General features: G+C 65.1%; 1 protein-coding gene across 2 annotated transcripts; it reads right to left on the bottom strand.

Moving 5' to 3' along the window:
- Positions 1 to 5,979: 5,979 nt before the first annotated feature.
- NSUN2 (NOP2/Sun RNA methyltransferase 2) lies at positions 5,980 to 18,429 on the bottom strand. 2 transcript variants are annotated; one of them, XM_056109053.1, is made up of 19 exons: positions 18,221 to 18,429; positions 17,989 to 18,146; positions 17,073 to 17,177; positions 15,192 to 15,297; positions 14,703 to 14,774; positions 14,425 to 14,509; positions 13,756 to 13,948; positions 12,995 to 13,069; positions 11,825 to 11,955; positions 11,299 to 11,372; positions 10,220 to 10,350; positions 9,958 to 10,054; positions 8,751 to 8,935; positions 8,584 to 8,676; positions 8,335 to 8,470; positions 8,074 to 8,154; positions 7,772 to 7,910; positions 7,657 to 7,696; positions 5,980 to 6,448 (listed from the first exon to the last, which is right to left on the bottom strand). In XM_056109053.1, exons 1-19 carry the CDS (start codon positions 18,314 to 18,316, stop codon positions 6,058 to 6,060), a joined length of 2,388 nt encoding a protein of 795 aa, XP_055965028.1. In that variant the 5' UTR covers positions 18,317 to 18,429; the 3' UTR covers positions 5,980 to 6,057. The 2 variants fall into 2 exon arrangements, with proteins under 2 accessions (XP_055965028.1, XP_055965027.1); XM_056109052.1 differs by lacking the exon at positions 7,657 to 7,696 and having other exon boundaries at positions 6,227 to 6,448; positions 18,221 to 18,381.
- Between the last annotated feature and the right edge of the window lie 176 nt (positions 18,430 to 18,605).

The raw sequence follows: 18,605 nt of genomic DNA, 5'->3' as shown, positions 1-18,605 counted from the left end.
GCCGTCTTGCTCGCAGGAGTGGGCAGTGCAGCAGGTCTACGAGCACTGAGCCCTGAGCAGGCGCCCCCGAGGGCTGAGGGCCGCGCTGGCTTCTCGCTCATGCCCTGGCTGTGGGGATGAAGGTTCCTGCCCTCGTCTCCACCGCTGGCACGTCACTGACAGGAGGGAGAGAGACCGTGCACGGCCCCTGGGCAGCCCCGGGGAGGAATGGCCGTGAGCAGGACCCAGAGCCCGACACCCCCCAGCCCTGCTTCCCTCCCCCGCACAGTGGCAGGCGGCATTGCCCCCGTCCCACTTCTGGGGTCCTTGAACTTAGGCCCCGCCCCTGAGAGACCCCGACTCCCAGCGAGTGTCAGCCTGGGTCCAGCCCAGGAGTCAGCCGCACGCGGTCCCAAGGCGTAAGGACCCGTGTCCAATCCTGGGTGTGCGGAGGGGGGCCCCCCAGTGCCTCCCATGCTGCGTTCCCAGGTCTGAGCATGGCTGGGAGTGGCCCCGCAGCCCCCTAATACTTCCGGGGGCATCAAAATGGGTCAATAAATGGCTAAATAAGTAAACGCCCCCGGGAACCAGGATGGGGAACCAAGGCCTGTCGTTTTAACAGAGAGAAGATGAAGCCGAGGATGGAGGAAGAGGGGAGGGGGGGGGGGAAGGAGGAAGAGGAGGAAGAGGAGAGGAAGGAACTAAAGGAGGAGGAGGGAAGAGGGAGGGATGAGGGGGGCGGGGAGGGGAGGGAGGAGAGACGGGGGACTGCAGGGCAGAGCTAGGCGGTGCCCAGAGCCGCTGTCCCTGCTTCCCCCCTGCCCAGAGCAGGGACTCTGCCCACAGGCCCCGGCCTCCCCCTGGGTCTTGGGAGGGGACGGGATTCCCTGGCACGAGGCTCTGAGAAGCAGCTTTCTCCAGCCCGCAGCCTGGCCTGGAAGTGCCAGGTGAGCCCGGCTCCGACCCCCAGGGACACACGCTGGGGACACTGGTGCCCAGGGGCTCTGCGGGCACCATGCCCACCAAGGGCGCTGCCCAGACAGGCCGGCCCTGCACGGGATTGCCACAGCTCGCCAGCCATGTGCCCAGGGCCGCCAGCGTGGGGTTGGCTGCATCTTGCTCCCTCCTCCCCGCCCCGTGGGGGCTGCAGGGCTGCATGTGAGGGTGGTCTTGGCCTCCACCTTCCTCTAATCGTGGCGCCAGGTGCTGGAAGCTGCTGCCAAGGCCGGGAGCTGCGCTGGGCCTGCTCAGGGTTAGTGGAACAGGGAAGCCCTTGGGGACGTGGATGGGGCGTCGGCAGCTGCTTGCAGTCGGGGGTGTCGGGCTGGGAGTCAGGAGCCAGGGGCCACTCGGAGTTGATCACAGCCTCTACTACATTCAGGGACCTTCCAGAGACCCTCGGGGGCTCCGTGAGCTGGCACTGTACACGTGAGAATGCTCCATGAACGCTTTCTCCAAAGGGCACCTTGGGATCCCAGCGCGGCCAAGCCCAGTGAGTGGCCTCAAGCAGCGCAGTGTGGCTTACTACAGGGTCGGGGCCTGCCCTTGGCCGTCCCCAGGGGTCCGGGCACGTGTCCCGGGGCTGACCTTCCTGCTCTCAGCCTGCCCCCTCTCTCGCAAGCAATATCCGGGAGTCCCAGGCTGCAGAGCGGCCCCCAGGGGAGAACATTCTGGATCAGAGACCAATTACCCTCCAGCTTCTAAAGCCAAATGGGAGAGCTGGGTCTCCGGGCACCCTGCCGACAATCAGATCCCAAAACAATCAGCTCCGCAGTGGCAGAAGCTTGGGAACCAGTGCCCTGGACCCTGGCTCCTGCCCTGTCCCTAGGGAGCACAGCTGAGCAGCGGGCACGGGCGGGGTGGGCACCGGGTGAGCTGGTCCAGTCCACGGGTCCTCTTGGCTCTCTGCCCTGGCACGCTGTTTGGTCAGATTCGGTCACAGACCACTGGAGTGGGAGGTGGGGACTGAGGACGCCCCCTGGCAGCCCTCTGCGCCGTCACACAGGCAGCCCCTTGGTCTTGAAGGTGCATGTTTTGGTGCAGCGTGTGGTCACTAAGGCCCGACCGGCACTACCCACTGGCCCTGAGGCTGCAGAAGTGGACACCGGCCAGGGCACTGATGCACAACAGCGGGGTGCCCTCACCTCACAGGGCAGCTGCAAGGTAGGAGTCCGGGCAGAGCTGTGGCGCCTCAGGAACGTGGGGACATGCAGCGGCCGCCCAGCACAGGCGACCGGTGAGGAGCTCTGTGCGCTCACAGCCGTGTGAGCTTGCGTTGAGCATGTGTGCGCGCGCGTGTGCAAATATGCATACATGTGTGCGTGTGCGCGCGTGATCCTGTGAGCCTTTGTGCAGATGGTCAAGAATGAGCGAGTGTGCGTGTGAAATGTGAGGGGTGAGAGGCAGTGGGTGGGCATGTGGGCTTGGGGGTCCCACACACTCCGTACTGGGGGCAAGGGGGTAGGGCTGCAGAGGCTCCAGTGGCCAGAGGTGGAGAAAAGGGGCCCCTCCGGCAATGACACGTGGTAGACAGAGGGGAAGGGGCTGGTGCAGACCCTTCATGCTCACTGAGTCCCTCAGACGTGATGGTGGACAGGTGGCAGGTGGCCCGGCCTTGCCCTCCTGAGAACACAGGTCTCCCTGCAGAGCTGTCTCCCACCTGTGCCCACCGTTAGGGTCCCCAGCAATCTGTAAAAGTACTAGTCGGTGCGGCTGGGATCACACTCACCGCTGGGAACCCCCCTGCCGATTCCCTTCCTCACAGACCCACCTCCTGGGGCATGGCCACGCATGGTGAGTAGAGGCCTGTCCTCCAGTTCTTCCATGCTGCCAGCCCGGAGCGGCCCTCAGGGGACCCACATACGACACCATGAGGGAATCTCGGTCACACCCCTTCGGTCCACAACACCCACACAACCACCTGGATGCCTGTGTGTCTGGGTGCGCAGACACGTGTATCTCCACACATACATGTTCACACACACGTGCCGACAGGTGTGTGTGTGTGTGTGTGTGTGTGCGTGCGTGTGTCTGGAGAGGGGCTGGGCAGACACTTGTCTATTCCGCTTTTACTCTCTCGGCATCACCTCTGGATTAGTGTGTGTGCATGCACGCATGTGTGCACTTGTGGGTATGTGCGTGTCTGCGCATGCATGTGCACATGTACACGTGTGTGTCCGTGTGTGCCTGGAGAGGCAGTCAGTCGCCTTCGCTCTCAGCATCATCTGACTCCACAGTACACAAGACACGGATTTGCCACGTCCCAGCCTCACGCTGGCGCTCACAGGAGACCCTCCCCGACAGGCCCCGCGCTGGACGGGCCACTATCCCACAGTGCCCCCACGAAACCACCCATGTGACCGCGAGGGGCTGAGTCTCAGCAGTGCCGTCGCCACAGCGCATGGACTCACGGTTTTGTTTCCAGTCAAGGGGCTGCGCTGCTTTGTGGAGAGCAACGGGTCTGACTCACCCACCCCCTTCCCCCGGGACCGTTGCCGCTGAGCTAGAGGCAGCATCCTTGGGGCAGACTGCCCCGCCTGCAGGTGCCTGACCAGCTCTCACTCCGGCATTGCCTCTGGTAGCCCATCACCGCATGTCGCGAGAGCAGGAAGCCCGACAGCCTCTGGGCAGACGTCCTTCCTCCTGCTGCTCTCCTTCTGGTGGGTCTGGGGGGCCCACAGGGCTCCCCGACCCCGGGGTGCGGGTACTGGGTGTGCACATGGAGCTGGCAGAGTCCTGGTGCGGGGGGGAAGGGCCTGGCGTCACCACCAGAGCAGCACAGTGGATACAGCGAGGCAGAGGGGGGAAGAAGGGGAGAGCAGGGTCCAAGAGGCGGCAGGGAAGACCACCCCCTGGCGCCTGCAGTACCAGCAGTCGCCGCTAGGTGGCAGCAGCACCCTATGCAACAGCCCAGCAGGGCCTCCGGCGACCAGGGCAGCCAAAGGCCAGCCCAGCTTTGCGGATGGGCCCTCTCGGTCCGCTCTCCTGGAGTCTTACTGACCGTGCGGCTAACAGCTGCATTTCCCGGGCCTGGGGACACCAGAAGCAGAAGCAGGGTCCCGCTAACCCGCAGCACCTACGTCAAGGCATGCAACGGGCACTGGGTCCCCAACTCGCTGTGTCAAGGGCTCGGTGGGGACAGACCCTGGCCCTGGGGAGGGGGTCACAGATGGTCACCCGGCAAGGCTGAGAGGACGCCTGTCCCAGCCCATGGCCAGGCAGGACCCCCAGGGGGGGTTCTTTGTGGGGCCCCGTGCAGGCTGTCCCATGCCTGGACAGTCACTGCCCCGGCCTCTGAGCCGTAAGAGAAGATCCCATCATCTCTTCTGTGTCCACGCTGCTCCCGGAAGCGGGCAGGGAGGTGTTGAGGACACCTGTCTCCCCAGGGCTGACTCTCAACGAGGGCACCCCACTGTGCAGGGGTACCCCCACCCCCCCAGGATTGCCCCAGCCCTGCCTGTGGTCAGTACTGCAGCCTCTGCCAGCCGCCCCCGGTTCCCCTCCCCCGCCCTCATTGCTCTTCGAGGTCAAGAATGTGCATGGGCACACGCACCCACACCTGTGGATGTCACATGCTCATGGGCACGTACAGTATGTACACACGTAAACGCACCCTTGCACACACGTGGGTATGTTGCTCACATGTGAATATGCCATATACGTTATGCATGTATGCTTGGTACATCATTTACACAAGTGTACTCACTGTGAATGTCATACATGCATGCCGTGTAACATGCACTGTGTGTCTGAGTCTGTGAAGGTCAAACTGTTGCACCTGTGTGGACACACGTATCCACAGGGTGTGTATGACGTGCCTCTGGGCCTACACCCTGAACACGATGGACGGGGCTGTCGTGTCCACTGCATGTGGGTGCGTGAGCCCATCCCCGTGTGCAGACCAGCAGTGCACACGCAGTACTTGGGCTCCCTCTGCCCCTCAGCCTCATTCTGGGATGTAGGACAGCCCTCGACGGACCGTCCACAGAGAAAGGACGTGCCCCTCCCCGCCATCAAGGCCTCTCCTTCTGCTGACCCCAACTGCTGCCAACAGGAGGCCCCAGGGCACGCTGGATGCGCCACCCCGGGGCCCACCTAGGGGGACCCAGAGACCCAGGTGTGTGTGAGGGGAGACCCCAGCCAGTGCAGGGGGGCAGTGCGGGGGCGCTGAAGTTCCTCCAGACGACACCCCCGAGTGCCTCTTCTCTCCCAACCACCCCCGGGGCCCACCAGTACTGGACACACTGGACCTGGGCGGGTGCCCTGAGTGTGACACCCCGGGGCCACAGCCTGGCCAGCACTTCTCCGGGCCACTCCAGGGACCTCCGCTCCAAAGCACACGTCACTGCGGCCCCCACAGGGCTTCTCAGCTCACCCTTCAAGCGAAGGCACTGACTGGTGACCAGGCCCGCACTGCCTGCCCAGGAGGCTGCGTGTCCGATGGCAGAGGCCTGCAGAGGGAAAAGGCAGATGCCCAGCAAGGCCGCTGGCGGCTCTGGCCCTGCTCGGATTGCATTGTGAGCTGGCGGGACCTCACCGCTGGGTGATCCGTCACAGCCAACCTGAGCACCATCCGGGGAGACCGAGAGCCAAACACAGAAAGGTGGGTGTCACGGAGGGCACCCGGGACCCCGATGGCTGCTGTGAGGCCAGCCCTGCACACAGTCCCGACTGCCCGCGCCCATCTTTATATAACAAGATAAAAAGTAAGTAAAGTAAAGGCCCTCCCGTTGATCGCCGATTTGCTCGAGCGGGCCCAGTAACGTCTCCATTGGAGACTTTGTTGTTACTGTGTCTGGCATATCGAACACTCTCGGTAGCTTGCCGGGCTCTCCGAGAGGGGCGGAGGAATCGAACTCGGGTCGGCCATGTTGGCCGCTTGGAAGGCGAACGCCCTACCCGCTGTGCTATCGCTCCAGCCAAGATAAAATGAGCAAATTTTAATAAGCTAAAAAAATACTTCAGTACCACCTCCCTCAAAAGGCGGTGACAGCCCACCCGCAGCGCCTCATCACGGACACCAGAGTGGGACGCCAGGTGCTTGGGGATGGACGCAGGCGCCAGCTGGGCTCACCGGGGCTAGGCGGGGTCCGAGCCAGCACTGTCTGTGGCGACATCTGTGGCACTGTCCACGGCGGCGCCCACAGCACTGTCTGTGGCGGTGTCCATGGCACTGTCCATGGTGGCGTCCGTGGCGGCATCCACGGCACTGTCTGAGGTGGCGTCCACGGCACTGTCCGCAGTGGCGTCCATGGCGGTGCCCACGGCAGTAGTGTCCACAGCAGTGGCGTCTGAGGCAGCACCATCCAGGGTGGCCGGGTCAGGGTCCCCTGCCCGCCCGTCGGCCAGCGCGTCCAGCCCCATCATGCGCAGGTAGTGCAGTCGTTCGTTCTTGGGCACGAAGGTCCGCAGGGACGTCTTCCCCCGCCAGCCACACAGCACGATGGGGCAGCGTAGCGTGTCTGGCCTCCTGCGGGCACTTGCGGTCAGCCCAGCCACGCTCTCCCCACAGACGCGGCCCATGCCCTTGCAGGGTCACGCCGCCAGGTCGGCACCCCTGCCCCATCTGTGGTCACTCCCTGGCCTGTCTGTGTTCACTTCCCGCCCAATATGTCTGTGGTCACTCCTCGCCCCATCTGTCTGTGGTCACTCCCCGCCCCGTCTGTCCGTGGTCGTTCCCTGCCCCGTCTGTTCATGGTCACTCCCTGCCCCGTCTGTCTGTGGTCACTCCCTGGCCTGTCTGTGGTCACTCCCCGCCCAATATGTCTGTGGTCACTCCCTGCCCCATCTGTCTGTGGTCATTCCCCGCCCTGTCTGTGGTCACTCCCCGCCCTGTCTGTGGTCACTCCCCGCCCCATATGTCTGTGTTCACTCTCCGCCCCATCTGTCCGTGGTCATTCCCTGCCCCGTCTGTTCGTGGTCACTCCCTGCCCCGTCTGTCTGTGGTCACTCCCCGCCCCGTCTGACTGTGGTCACTCCCTGGCCTGTCTGTCTGTGTTCACTCCCCGCCCAGTATGTCTGTGGTCACTCCCTGCCCCATCTGTCTGTGGTCACTCCCCGCCCTGTCTGTGGTCACTCCCCACCCTGTCTATCCGTGGTCACTCCCCGCCCCATATGTCTGTGTTCACTCCCCGCCCCGTCTGTCCGTGGTCGTTCCCTGCCCCGTCTGTTCGTGGTCACTCCCTGCCCTGTCTGTGGTCACTCCCTGCCCCGTCTGTCTTTGGTCACTCCCCGCCTCGTCTGTCCATGGTCGTTCCCTGCCCCGTCTGTTCGTGGTCACTCCCTGGCCTGTCTGTCTGTGGTCACTCCCCGCCCCATCTGTCTGTGGTCATTCCCCGCCCTGTCTGACTGCGGGTCACTCCCTGGCCTGTCTGTCTGTGGCCACTCCCTGCCCCGTCTGTCTTTGGTCACTCCCCGCCTCGTCTGTCCGTGGTCACTCCCTCATACGTCCTGCTCTGACCTCCATCACACAGCTGTCTCCCACCATGAAGGAGAAACCGAGATCCCCACGGGGTCCCCCATGTCCCCTGCCACACCCCGCAGGCCCCGGCTCCTCGGGCTGTGCCCGCCTGTCCTCTGGAGGTGCTGTGGCCAGGCTCGCTGACCGCCACCCAGAGGCAGCCCTGCCCGTGCCCCCACCTCCCAGCGGCCGCACCATCCCTGCTCGGCCTCACTCACGTGGGGTCCGGCTCGTACTTCAGGACGACGCTGCCCTTGGCTGGAGAGAAGAGGCGTCCGTTAGCCTTTGCCCGGGGCCGCCCGCCCCAGGCTCCCGGGGCCCGGGGACACTCACTCATCTCCTTGGCCTGCCGGTGCGTCTCGCTGCTCAGTTTGCGGAAGAACGGGTTCTCCTGCGTGAGCAGGACCTTCACGTCCTCGATCGAGACGTTGATGATCCTCGAATTGATGAAGGGGTACAGCGTGTAGATTCCCTGGGGGGCACAGCCAGCAAGGTGACCCGGGGGGCCGCCTGAGTGTGGGCCACACGCATGGAGGGGCAGACACACGCGTGGGTCCCTTACATGTCCCCTACACACACACACACGCTCTCTCCTCTCTCCCTCCCTCCCCCCACCCCTCTCTCTCTCTGGGCACCTCCTGAGCCAGGCGGAAGGCACAGTCGAATTCCTCCCCACTGTTGTTGCGGCACCAGACTTTGATCCCGGTGTTGATGACCTGCGGTGACGGCACAACGGGAGGAGCCTCAGAAGCCTGCAGGGAGGGAGCAGGGCCAGGCCCCACCCGGGGAGGGAGCACTGTGGGGAGCACTTTGGTGAAGGGAGCACAGCAGCGGGGGAGCACGGCGCTGAGGGGAGCACGGCAGGGGTGGGGGGAGGGCGCGCCCACCGGCCGCACCTTCATCTTCTCGCTGTTGTTGAGCAGCACGTTGCGCAGCTCCTTGGACACCATGTACAGCTGCCGCTTCTTCCCCTCCGTGGTGCGCGTCAGCAGGTTCATCCTCGGGAACGAGGGGTCCAGCGCGTAGAACTTCCTGCGGGGCAGGAGCCGGCTGAGCCCACCACGCCTGCGTCCACGGGCCCAGGGACGCCCCCCGGGACCAACAGGGCCGGGCTGGGGCCCGGGTGCGCGCGGCCGAGGACCTACTGGATGGGTGGGAAGAGCGGGTCGTCCTCGGGGATGAACACGAACGGGTCCTCCTTGAAGCCGAACACCTTCATCTTCTTGGAGGGCGGCGGGCTGGAAGGAGAGGCCGTGTCCACCCGGTGGAGGCGCCCAGGGCCCACCCAGCCGGGCCGCGGCCGCCGTCTTACCCACACACACCGTCTCTCCTGGCCCCGTCACTCTCCGCGCTCTCGGGACTCGCGGAGACACCGGCGTCAGGCATCCCAGGCTCAGGGTCCGGCTCCGAGGGGCCCGTGGCCTCCTGTGGGGCTGCCGTGGGCTCCGCAGGGCTTGGCTGGACACAGGTCCTGGGCTCGCCGGTGCCCCCCTGCGGCTGTACAGGGAGCACGTCAGCGTCTGGGCAGTGCCTGGGCCCACAGCTTTGGTGGACAGTCCGCAGCCTCCTCAAGGCCAGTCTCCCTCAGGTCCAGGGGCGTCTCAGACGCATCCGAGTCCCCATGAGCAGCCAGGACAGAGTGAGCCTGAGGGGCCTCTGCAATGGCAGCGCCCCGGTCGCTCGTCCCCGAGCGCAGAGGCCGCAGGACAGCTGTCCCTGCCCCTGAGTACCAGCACCCCTCGGCTCCGGCCACCATTCTGTCCCACTGGACTCTGCAGGGCCTGACCCATAGGCGTGCTGGACAGGGGCCCACCCAGTGTGCAGTCTCACCTCCCGTGCAGGGGCCAGGGGCAGGGTCCTTCCCAGGGGCCAACCCGCTAGCCCAGATTCTGGCCCGTCAGCACCAGAACCACATCCCCAGGTCTCACACCTGCACCCGGAACCTGCTCAAACGGGGTCTCCCTAATGGCCTCACAAGGAACGGGGTGGGGCCTCACAGGAGACCAGGAGCCCCGTGGAGAAGGGGAGGGTCTCCCTGACGGTCCCTGGAGCCCATGGAGAAGGGGCGGGTCTCCCTGACAGTCTCTGGAGCCCGTGGAGAAGGGGAGGGTCTCCCTGATGGCCCCTGGAGCCCGTGAAGAAGGGGAGGGTCTCCCTGACGGCCCCCGGAGCCCGTGGACAGCCACAGGAAGATCTGCCGTGGCAAGGCGGGCTGAGCAGGGGTTTGCAGCTCTTCAGTAAGGAGGGCACTACCCGAGCTTCAAGCTTCCTCTGCACCCAGGACCCCCCTTGACCAGAAAGTCAGCACAGGGAGGGTGTTTGCCGTGCATGTTTGGTGTTTGCCAACCCGGGTTCGATCCCTGGCCCCTCCAGGAACGATCCTGAGCACAGAGCCAGGAAGCAAGCCCTGAGCATCACTGGGTGTGGCCCAAAGAAAGGAAGGAAAAGAGGCTGCGTAGATGTGGGAAGCCGTCCCCGACAGAGACGCGTCCCCCCCCCGCCCTCCCCCCTCTGCTCACCTTGGGCGCACGCCGGTTCCAGGGCATGGCGGCCTTCTTCACGAAGACGGCCACGAAGAAGCCGCCAGTGTTCTGATGGTGTGGCAATATCCGCAGGCTGGAAGCCAAAGCCAGAGTCGGAGCCTGTGCCGGCCACCCCCCAACACACCCCCAACACTGCCATGAGGGCAGACAGAATGCGCACGCCCTGCCCTGCGGCCGCTGGGCTCCAGGCTCCCGCATGCCCGGGATGGGGATGGTCACCCCCACGCGCCCCACTCACCAGCGCTCCAGGTGCATGGCCCGCAGCTTCTCCGGGTCGCTGGGGGGGAACATGGTGGGCCGAATCTGGGTATGCCGGCTGTGGGGGACGTCGCCCCACTCCGCAAACCACTGACCGTCTTTGGTCATCACCTGCGGTCAGAAGACGAGGAGGCTGAGCTGCCCGGCGGGGCGCAGCTGGTGTGCTCAGACGCAGCCCAGACTTTCTGGAAGGGACTCGGGTTAGCCCATGGCCCGAGGGTCAACATTCAGCACTGGGCACAGCCAGGCAGGGTGCCCCGGTCGCTAAGCTTGTGAGAGAGAGCCTCCTCCCATGAAACAGGAGAGCCAGTAGAGCATGCTGTTTCAAAAAGCAAGCCTCTAACAAGACAGTGAAAAATCCAGCCCCATCAAAACACTGAGAGACCAAAAACTTCCTCAAAGAAGAGGGGGTGGAGCGACAGCACAGCGGGCAGGGCACTGACGCTGCACGCAGCCGACCCGGGTTCCATTCCCAGGATCCCGTATGTTCCCCCGAACACCACCAGGAGAAATTCCTGAGTGCATAAGCAGGAGGAGCCCCTGTGCACTGCCGGGTGTGACCCAAAAAGAAAAAAAAAATTGCAAACGGACAAAGGCCCATGAAAAAATGGTCTTCAAGATAGGGGCTCTCATTCACTGCTGAGGGCACTGGCCCAGCCCTTCTGGAAAACGGTAGGGATATTCCTAAGAAATCTAGGAACTGAGCTTTCACTTGAACCATTAAATCCACCTCTTGGGACAGACCCCCAAGCCCCCCCATCAACCCCAAGTGGAGAAAAGCATTTCACCCCCACGTTCCCTGAAGCACGACCCCCAGCAGCCCAGATCCGGAAGCAACCAAGTGTCCAAGAACAGATGAGTGGGCAGAGAAACAGGCACATCCACACAGTGGCCCCCGACTTGCCGGGAGAAGAGCCGGTCACGCAATCTGTACTTGGCACAGAACGCCAGCGGCGGAGGCCGGGCGCTGCAGGGGAAAGGGCCCGTGGTGCGGAATAGAGACTGGCCCCTCGTGGGGAGCCCGTCCTGGCAGGAGGTAGGGCCGTGGTCAGCGCTTACCTTCCAGTGGCTGAGTCCTGGCATCCAGCGCAGGCCCGGCAACTCGGAAGACACATCCACGAGCTCCAGGGCACCTGCAGCGAGAGTGGAGACGTCCCCTCTGTGTGGGCAGACCCCGGCGCCTTCCAGGCGACGTCCAGTGAAGACCAGACACAGAGAGCAAGGGGCCCGGGAGAGCAGCAGCAGCCGAGCCCAAGTCCCAGGGGCGCCTGGTGAGCACAGAGAGGCCAGCAGGGCCCAGCAGTTCCTGGCCCCCCGTGAGGACAGTCTGGTCGCAGACACCTTTGGACATGGGCCCTCTGGCAAGACTTCTGAGCTTGCCACTGGGCAGTGCGGCCCACTGCAGTGACCTCAACCGACCGTGAGGGAGGCCTGTGGCACCACCTCAGCCACTGGCCACCAGATCGGGTACAAAGCACTTGACGAGGCCAGAGCCCGGAGGGCAGACAGCGAATGAGCCCAGGCACCACCCAGGGCCCCGGGTGGGAAGGGCGGGTCCTGCGGGCAGAGCCCCCGGCCCCCTCACCTTCGCTCTTCTCCAGCAGGGCGGCGATCACGGCCTCGTCCTCGATGGGGTTGAGCGAGCAGGTGGAATACACCATCCGGCCGCCTGGCACCAGCTGCTCAGCGCCCCGTGTGGCGATGCGGAGCTGCAGGCTACCGACGGACACCCGGTTACCAGAAGCCGCAGGGGTCGCTCCCAGGGGCACCCAGGGAAACCTGAGGTGCCGCCGCCGCCCCCACACGGGCCCGCGTGTAACGGTGAGAAGCCAGACTCGATGCCGCAGCCGGAGCTCACGGCAAGGTGCTCCTGGCTCACAGAGACTCTCCGCTTCCCAATCGGGAAACTAACGTTTTGGTTTTGGGACCACGCCTGGGTGTGCCCAGGGACCCCGATGGCAGGGCCACCTGTGGGGCCAGGGGCACACCTGGGCCAGCTGGGCAACGCCTTTGCGCAGTGCCCTCTCGCCGGGGCCGCCCGAGAGCTGTGCTGCAGTCACTGCCCACAAGAGAGCAGGGCCGACAGCCGGGCGGACACCTACAGCGACACTCAGGGCGCAGGCCAGGTCAGCCAGAACCATCGTGCAAGCCTCGGCCTGAGCACTACGTGGACGAGCACCAGGCCAAGAGCATAACACACTGCCATGCGGACAGGAAGCTTCAGCTGAACTGGGGGGTTTTCTCCCCCCGCCCCGACTGTTTTGGGGCTGCCCCCAGGTACTTGGGGACACGAGGTGCCGAGGACAGAAACTGGCCCTCAAGCGTGCTGAGCAACTCTGAGCATCTCCCCGCCCGGCCTATTGATTTCCAAGAACCGCCAGAGTGTTCCTTAATGGGCTCTCGCCCGCCATCAGGAGCATCCCAGGGACTTTCAAGAGTCAGAGAAGAGGAAGGCGAAGGGGGTGGTGAGGGTGAAGGCCCAGGGAGCTGCTTCTCCCACGTCACGGCCAAGTGCACAAAGTGGGCCCGGGATGCAGCGACTAGAACAACTGCCGTGCGCAGGGTCACAGCCAGGCCCTCCCCGCGTCCCTCTCAGCCCAAACATGCCGGCAAGAGCCACTGGAGCCCCAGCCAGGCCCCGAGACGCCCCATCCGACAGAGAAGCATATGCCATCCGGACCCCCGTGGGTCAGCGCCCGAAGTCCCGGGAGCTCAGAGAAGCCGCGGGTCCCGTGGGCTGGCCGGGCGCACTCACCCGTGCAGCTGCAGGCTGTTCAAGGTGGACCACTTCTTCCAGACGTCAATGTTCTTCCTCATGGTGCCGTCCCCGCTGGAAGCAGAGCCCAGAGCACGCCGTGAGCTGCAGCCGAGCACGCGCCCCGGCCAGCACAGGCTCCCATGACACCTCTGACCCCTGCCGTCGGCCGGGGGCGAGCCACCAAGAACAAGTGCCATGGGATGTGCCCCCCCCACACTTGTTTGTCCCTCCCCCCTCCCATGAGCGTCTTAGTCCTGGCAGCAGCCCCAACCCAGTCTCCGGGGGCACCTGCCTGGCCCTGGTTCAGTCTCCCTCGGGGTAAGCTCCGCAGGTGCCGTTAGCATTTTTTGGCCACGCTCAGCAGTGCTCAAGGCCACTGCCAGGGGGTCATGCAGGACACCAGGGGTTTGAACTTGGGCTGACACACTGGATAATACCCTGAGCTCTGCACTACTCAGCAGGGCCCACCCCCAGGCACCTCACACACCGGGAATCTGCTCCTCCATGCCCAGGAGACCTGCAGCCAGCCACTCGCATGAGGGTCCCGACTCCGAACCCCGAACCCTGGAGGCCCAGGGCCTCCCAGACACGGACTCGGGCACCAGGGGCAGGGCTGGGGCAGCACAAACTGGGAGGCACCGGGAAGAGAGCTGGGAGGCCTCGCGCCGCGTCCCTCCCCTCCTGCAACCGAAACACCAACCCCGGCGTGCGCATCCCGACCAGCACCTGGCGAGGCACCGACCCCGGCGTGCGGGTACCTGCAGGGCACGTCGCAGAGGATGCGGTCGTAGAAGAGCGTCTCCTTCCGGCCGTCCACGTCGATGCAGAGCCGGGGAATGCAGGATGCGTCGTGATTGACCACCATGATGCAGGGGCTGCCCAGGCGCTTGGCCTGGTGCACCAGCAGGTAGCAGCGCTTGTTGTCCACGTCGTTGGCGATGACGAAGCCCTCTGCGGGGGGCGGGGGCCGGGTGAGGGCGGCAGGACCCGCGGCACCCCGACCCCCAAAGCTGCAGCCCGAGAGGCCCCTCCGCACGCCCGGGCCCGAGCTCCCCCGACCTCTGGCCGAGAGGAGACAGGATAGCAGAGGTCGGCGTTGCCCAATGCCAGCCCAACCCTGGATGAGGGGTCGCTCCTGCTGGCGCCCAGGGCTCCCCCTGGAGCAGGGCTGTCGAGGCTACTACAGCACAGCCAGGGGAACGAGAGGGGGACGGACGAGAAACCCAGCCAGGAGGCACCGCCAGCCCGGCGATGCCCCAAGGCCAGGAACTGACATTCCAGGGCGTGCGTGAGGCACGGACACTCCCTGGACAGTTGGGAAGGGGCTGGAGGTGCCGGGGGTCCAGCAGGCCAGAGGACGCTAGCCACTCCCGTGGCCAGGGCAGTCCACCGTGAGGCCGGTGCGCGTCCAGGTCCCTTGCACCCACCTGGGAAGGGCACGGTCATGTCGGCGTGCAGCATCTCGATGAGCTGGGTGGTCTTCGAGCCGGGCGCCGCGCACATGTCTAGGATCTGGGGGCCAACGAGACAGACGTGTTCTCAGGAAAGTCAAGGCCACGGCCAATGACACCCGAGACGCCACGTCCCCGACACCACACAGGCGACGTGCAGGCCCAGGCGCGTTTCCTCCCCCTTCCTCCCCACAGCAGCAGTTCAGGCCCCAGGAGGCCCCGCGCTGCACCCCACCCTGCCCTGCCTGGCCCACCTTGTGGTGGGGGTGCGCGTTGAGCAGCAGCGGCGGGATCATGCTCACAGCTTCCTGGCGGCTGATATTGCCCTGAGAAAAGAATGTCCCGGTAGTTAGACAGGGGGGCAGGGGAGCACGCTCCTGAGGACCCCCAGTCCAGCCATGCCCAGGAAGAGGTGCGCTGTGCCCTGCCCGGGGAAGGCCTGTCTGAAGATCACCAAGAGCCACGGAGCCGAGAGGAGAAAGGGGCAGAGCCAGGGGCTGGCGGGAGCTAGGAGGGACGGAGACAGGGCAAGCCTCCGGGGGGCACGGGAAGAAAGGCGAGTCTCCCCGAAGGGACAGGAATGACCTGGACCCACGATCCCTTCCAAGCTGAGCCACGGGAGCTGCTTCAGGACGCAGCAGCAGGAGGCTTGGCCCTGGCGCCAACTCCCAGGCCGAACCCCGCAGTGTCCTCACGTGCCCCGAGACCTCGGGACATGGACCTAGCCCGAGAAAGCGACTTACAGACTCGGTCTCGCTGACCAGGAACTGGTGGAACTTTTCCAGCTGTGGGGACTTCCTCAGGATTTTCCGACTCAAGTTTGTGTGCCAGGCAAGTTCTTCAGGGTACCTGGGAGGAAGGAAGGACGTGCGAGGAGGAGCATGAAGGGCCACTATCCAGCTAGCCCTCCGGGCAGCCCCGGGCAGGCCCTGTCTGCACCCCAGGCTTTCTGGCGGCACCTTGTGACCCACAGCGAACATGGACTCGCTCAGAACCCCAGGCCTTGAGCCGCTGGTCCTGGGCTGGGGCTGAAGGCTCCAGCTCCAGCTCCGCAGGACCGCCAAGTCCCGGAGACCAGTCTGGCAGAGCTGCTCGGGGGGCCACTGGCATCCTGGGCCCAGGGCATTGGCTGCCTGCTCCCCTTCCCGTCACCTGTCCCCACGATGCACAGCCGACCACAGTCCCCATCTCGAGCGTTCTCAGCCCTGCTGAGCTGTCCACTCTCCAGCCTGCATCCAGGGGACAGGGCGGGAGCGGCAGGACACAGCAGCATCCCGCAGGGTCTGTGATCCCTGCGTGCGGAAGCAGGAGGAACCCCGAGCATCCCCAGGTGTGGCCAAAACACACCAGTTGAGGAGATGAAGCTTCACAGCAGGATAAGAACCGCCCTCCCGAGAATCTCCCATCCGCCCGCCAAGCCCGGGCCATCCGGGCCCTTCCAGAGCTGCGGAAACCACCCCGATGTCAAGTGACGTGAGACGAAGGCCTGACCAAGGCAGCCTTACTGGCCCTTCCAGAGTCATGTCAGTAAGGGCAAGGCTGCCATCGGCGGTCAGCATGGGGCGCCTGTGCCTGCTGGGCCAGACCTCACTCCCGGGGATGCTGGCGGCCTCCCGCAGCCCCAGGGAATAGCAAGGCTTTTCTGACACAGCACCAGAGCCCGTGTCCCGCCCGGGAAACCCCCCAACCCTCACCCAGCACAATCTGGATGTCCAGAAGCCGGGCCAGGTGTGATCGTTGAGGGCTCCAAGCACACAGCTCGCGGCCATGGCCAGCAAGTACCTCCCTAGTACCACCAGCCTGCAGACCTGCCTGGAAAGTTCCCTCAGCAACAACCACGACGTCGTTGGCCTAACGCTGCAAACTGACAATCCCAGGAACGCAGCCGACAATGGGCACTGTTACGTGTCCATGTTGGCTGAGCCTCCAGGCCTTCAGCATCGGGGGAGCCTGGCCCCTCTGTGGCAAGCACACGGGATCTTGCAAGCGGCCAATGAAAGCAAAGCAAGCCTGACTTGTTTGCAACCACGCAGGTGATGCCCCCGGAGGAAGGCAGCATCACCCCGAGAGGCCAACCTTCAGCAGCAGTCAGGAAGGTACTGCCTCAACTCGCCTTTCCAGGACCATCACCGAGAACGTTCTGGGTTCCCCCCCGCCCCAGCCCGCCCCGCTCTGTTCACTCTGCCTGTCTCCAGGTGGGCACTGAAAAGTGGACTGTTACTTTAAAGGCTCCCGGTTCTTGAAATTCATGGGAGCACACTCCGAGGAGCCTAAACCCCCAAACCGAGCAGGTCCCTGAGGAAATGTGCCCCTGGGGGGGTGGGAGGCAGGGAAGGAAAGGGTGTGCTGCCTGTGGGCACGAAGCCAAGACAAGAGCGACCCAGCGGCCTGAGCCAGACCCGGCCTCCCTCCTAAGGCAGGGCAGGGGACAGGTGCAGGGTGGAGGGTGTGGCCAGGACAAAGAGAAGGTGGGGTGAACGGCTCAGATCGTGGGAATTGTGTGCACTGCACTGAGGGTGGCCCGGGTGGAAATGTGTCATGCCCGTCTGCAGAGAACGGCCCCCGCCCCTGGCGCCAACAGCAAACACAGTGCCAGGGAATGGGTGGCTGATTCTTACACCTACCAGCTCAGGGGCTGTGGAACATCCACCTTCTGCCCGTCCACCTCCAAGTCCTCCAACTCCTTGAAATACTTGTTCTTCAAGCAGTGGAGAATCTCCTTCGCGTGACTATTAAGAAACAAGGATCAAAGAGCTTCCTGCATTCCATCTGCCTCTCTGCAAACCTGAAACGAGCTGCCTTGGGTCACGAGCCATACAGCAGGCGGGGCCCTTGCCTTGTAGGCAGCCAGCCTGGGTTCAATCCCAGACGCGAGATGGGGTCCCTTGAGCCCCACCAAGGAGGGATCCTCGAGTGCCGGGAGTCAGCCCTGGGCATGCTGGGTGTGCGGCCCAAGAGCAACAACCACAGACCACGGTCTCCGAGCAGAGAAGTCAGACCTGAACACTCTGCAGCTTCACACCCCCGCCCTTCCACGCTTAACTGCCGGATCCCACCGCACTCCCTCCCTTCTCCCCATTCCCCCACAGTTCCGTTTTGGACTTGCAACTCACCCTATTGAGGACAACAACAGAGAAATCGCGTTTGTTTGACTGTCTGGGGCCCACGCCCGGTTGTGCGCAGGGCATGCTCCTGGCGGGGCTGGGGTGGGAGGGGGCACAGGGGACGCGGACATGGGTCCGAGTCCACATTGCATGTATGGCAAGTGCAAAGCGCGCGTTCCATGCGCCAGGAGAGGCTTTTTTTTTCTTTTTGGGTCACACCCGGGGACACTCTGGGGTTACTCCCGGGGGGCTCGCCACTCAGTAACTGCTCCTGGCCGTGGTGCTGGGGGCGGGGGGCCACCATATGGGACCCCGGGTGGGGGCCAACGCCCTCCCCGCTGTCCTACGGCTGCGGCACCCCGCTCCCAGCGAAGCCCCCTTCAAACCTGGCGCCGCTCGGGCGTGTCCACCTCCCGGTCCCCGCGGCCGCCCGCACCTCTTGTAGCCGGTGATCCTCAGCGTGGCCGGGAGCGGCTCCCGCAGCGCGCCCATGAACTGGTCCCACTCGCCGTCGGGCACGATCCCGAGCTCCTGGTAGTAGTGCTCGAAGAGCTTGTTCTCCTTGACGATCTCGGGGTAGCCGCCGTCCCAGCCCTGCGGAGCGGGGCGTGAGCGCGGGAGGGGGAGGGGAGCCGCCGGGAGCCCGCCCGCCGCCCGCCCCCGCCTACCGCGCCGCGCCGCCCGCCCGCCCGGCCGCCGTCCTCCTCGCCCCGCTGCTGCTGCTGCTGCTGCTGCTGCCGCCGGGCCCGCGCCCGCCGCCCCATGGCCCACGCGGCCGAGCACGCCGCCCGGACAGCCCGTCCCGCCAGAGCCGCGGCCGCACTTCCGGGCTGCGCGCAAGGCCCCCGCGCCGGGGTCGGCCGCGGCCGCGCCTGCAGGACCCGCCGAGAAACCGGCCCAGGGCGCGGCCACCCGTGCTCTCCGGAGACGCGGGCAGGGCAGAGGCGGCGCCGGCCGCCTGGGGCGGGGAGGCAGCTCCACACGGGGCTTCCACAGCAGCTCCGCGAGGCGGCGAGTTCCGCCCGACACTCAGGCAGATCCACGAACAGCCAG

Source organism: Sorex fumeus, unplaced genomic scaffold, assembly GCF_029834395.1.
Source record: "Sorex fumeus unplaced genomic scaffold, SorFum_2.1 ptg000264l, whole genome shotgun sequence".
NCBI classification, from domain to species: domain Eukaryota; kingdom Metazoa; phylum Chordata; class Mammalia; order Eulipotyphla; family Soricidae; genus Sorex; species Sorex fumeus.
Note: the sequence above shows the minus strand (reverse complement) of the source record. Positions and strands in the feature narration are given on the sequence as shown.

Coding starts and splice junctions, on each gene's coding strand:
- NSUN2 (XM_056109053.1), bottom strand. CDS start 18,316: ATGGGGCGGCGGGCGCGGGCCCGGCGGCAGCAGCAGCAGCAGCAGCAG. Junction 13,070..13,755: donor CTCTGCGACGTGCCCTGCAG/GTACCCGCACGC, acceptor CTCTGCTTCCAG/CGGGGACGGCACCATGAGGA. Junction 6,449..7,656: donor AAGTACGAGCCGGACCCCAC/GTGAGTGAGGCC, acceptor AAGTGCCCGCAG/GAGGCCAGACACGCTACGCT.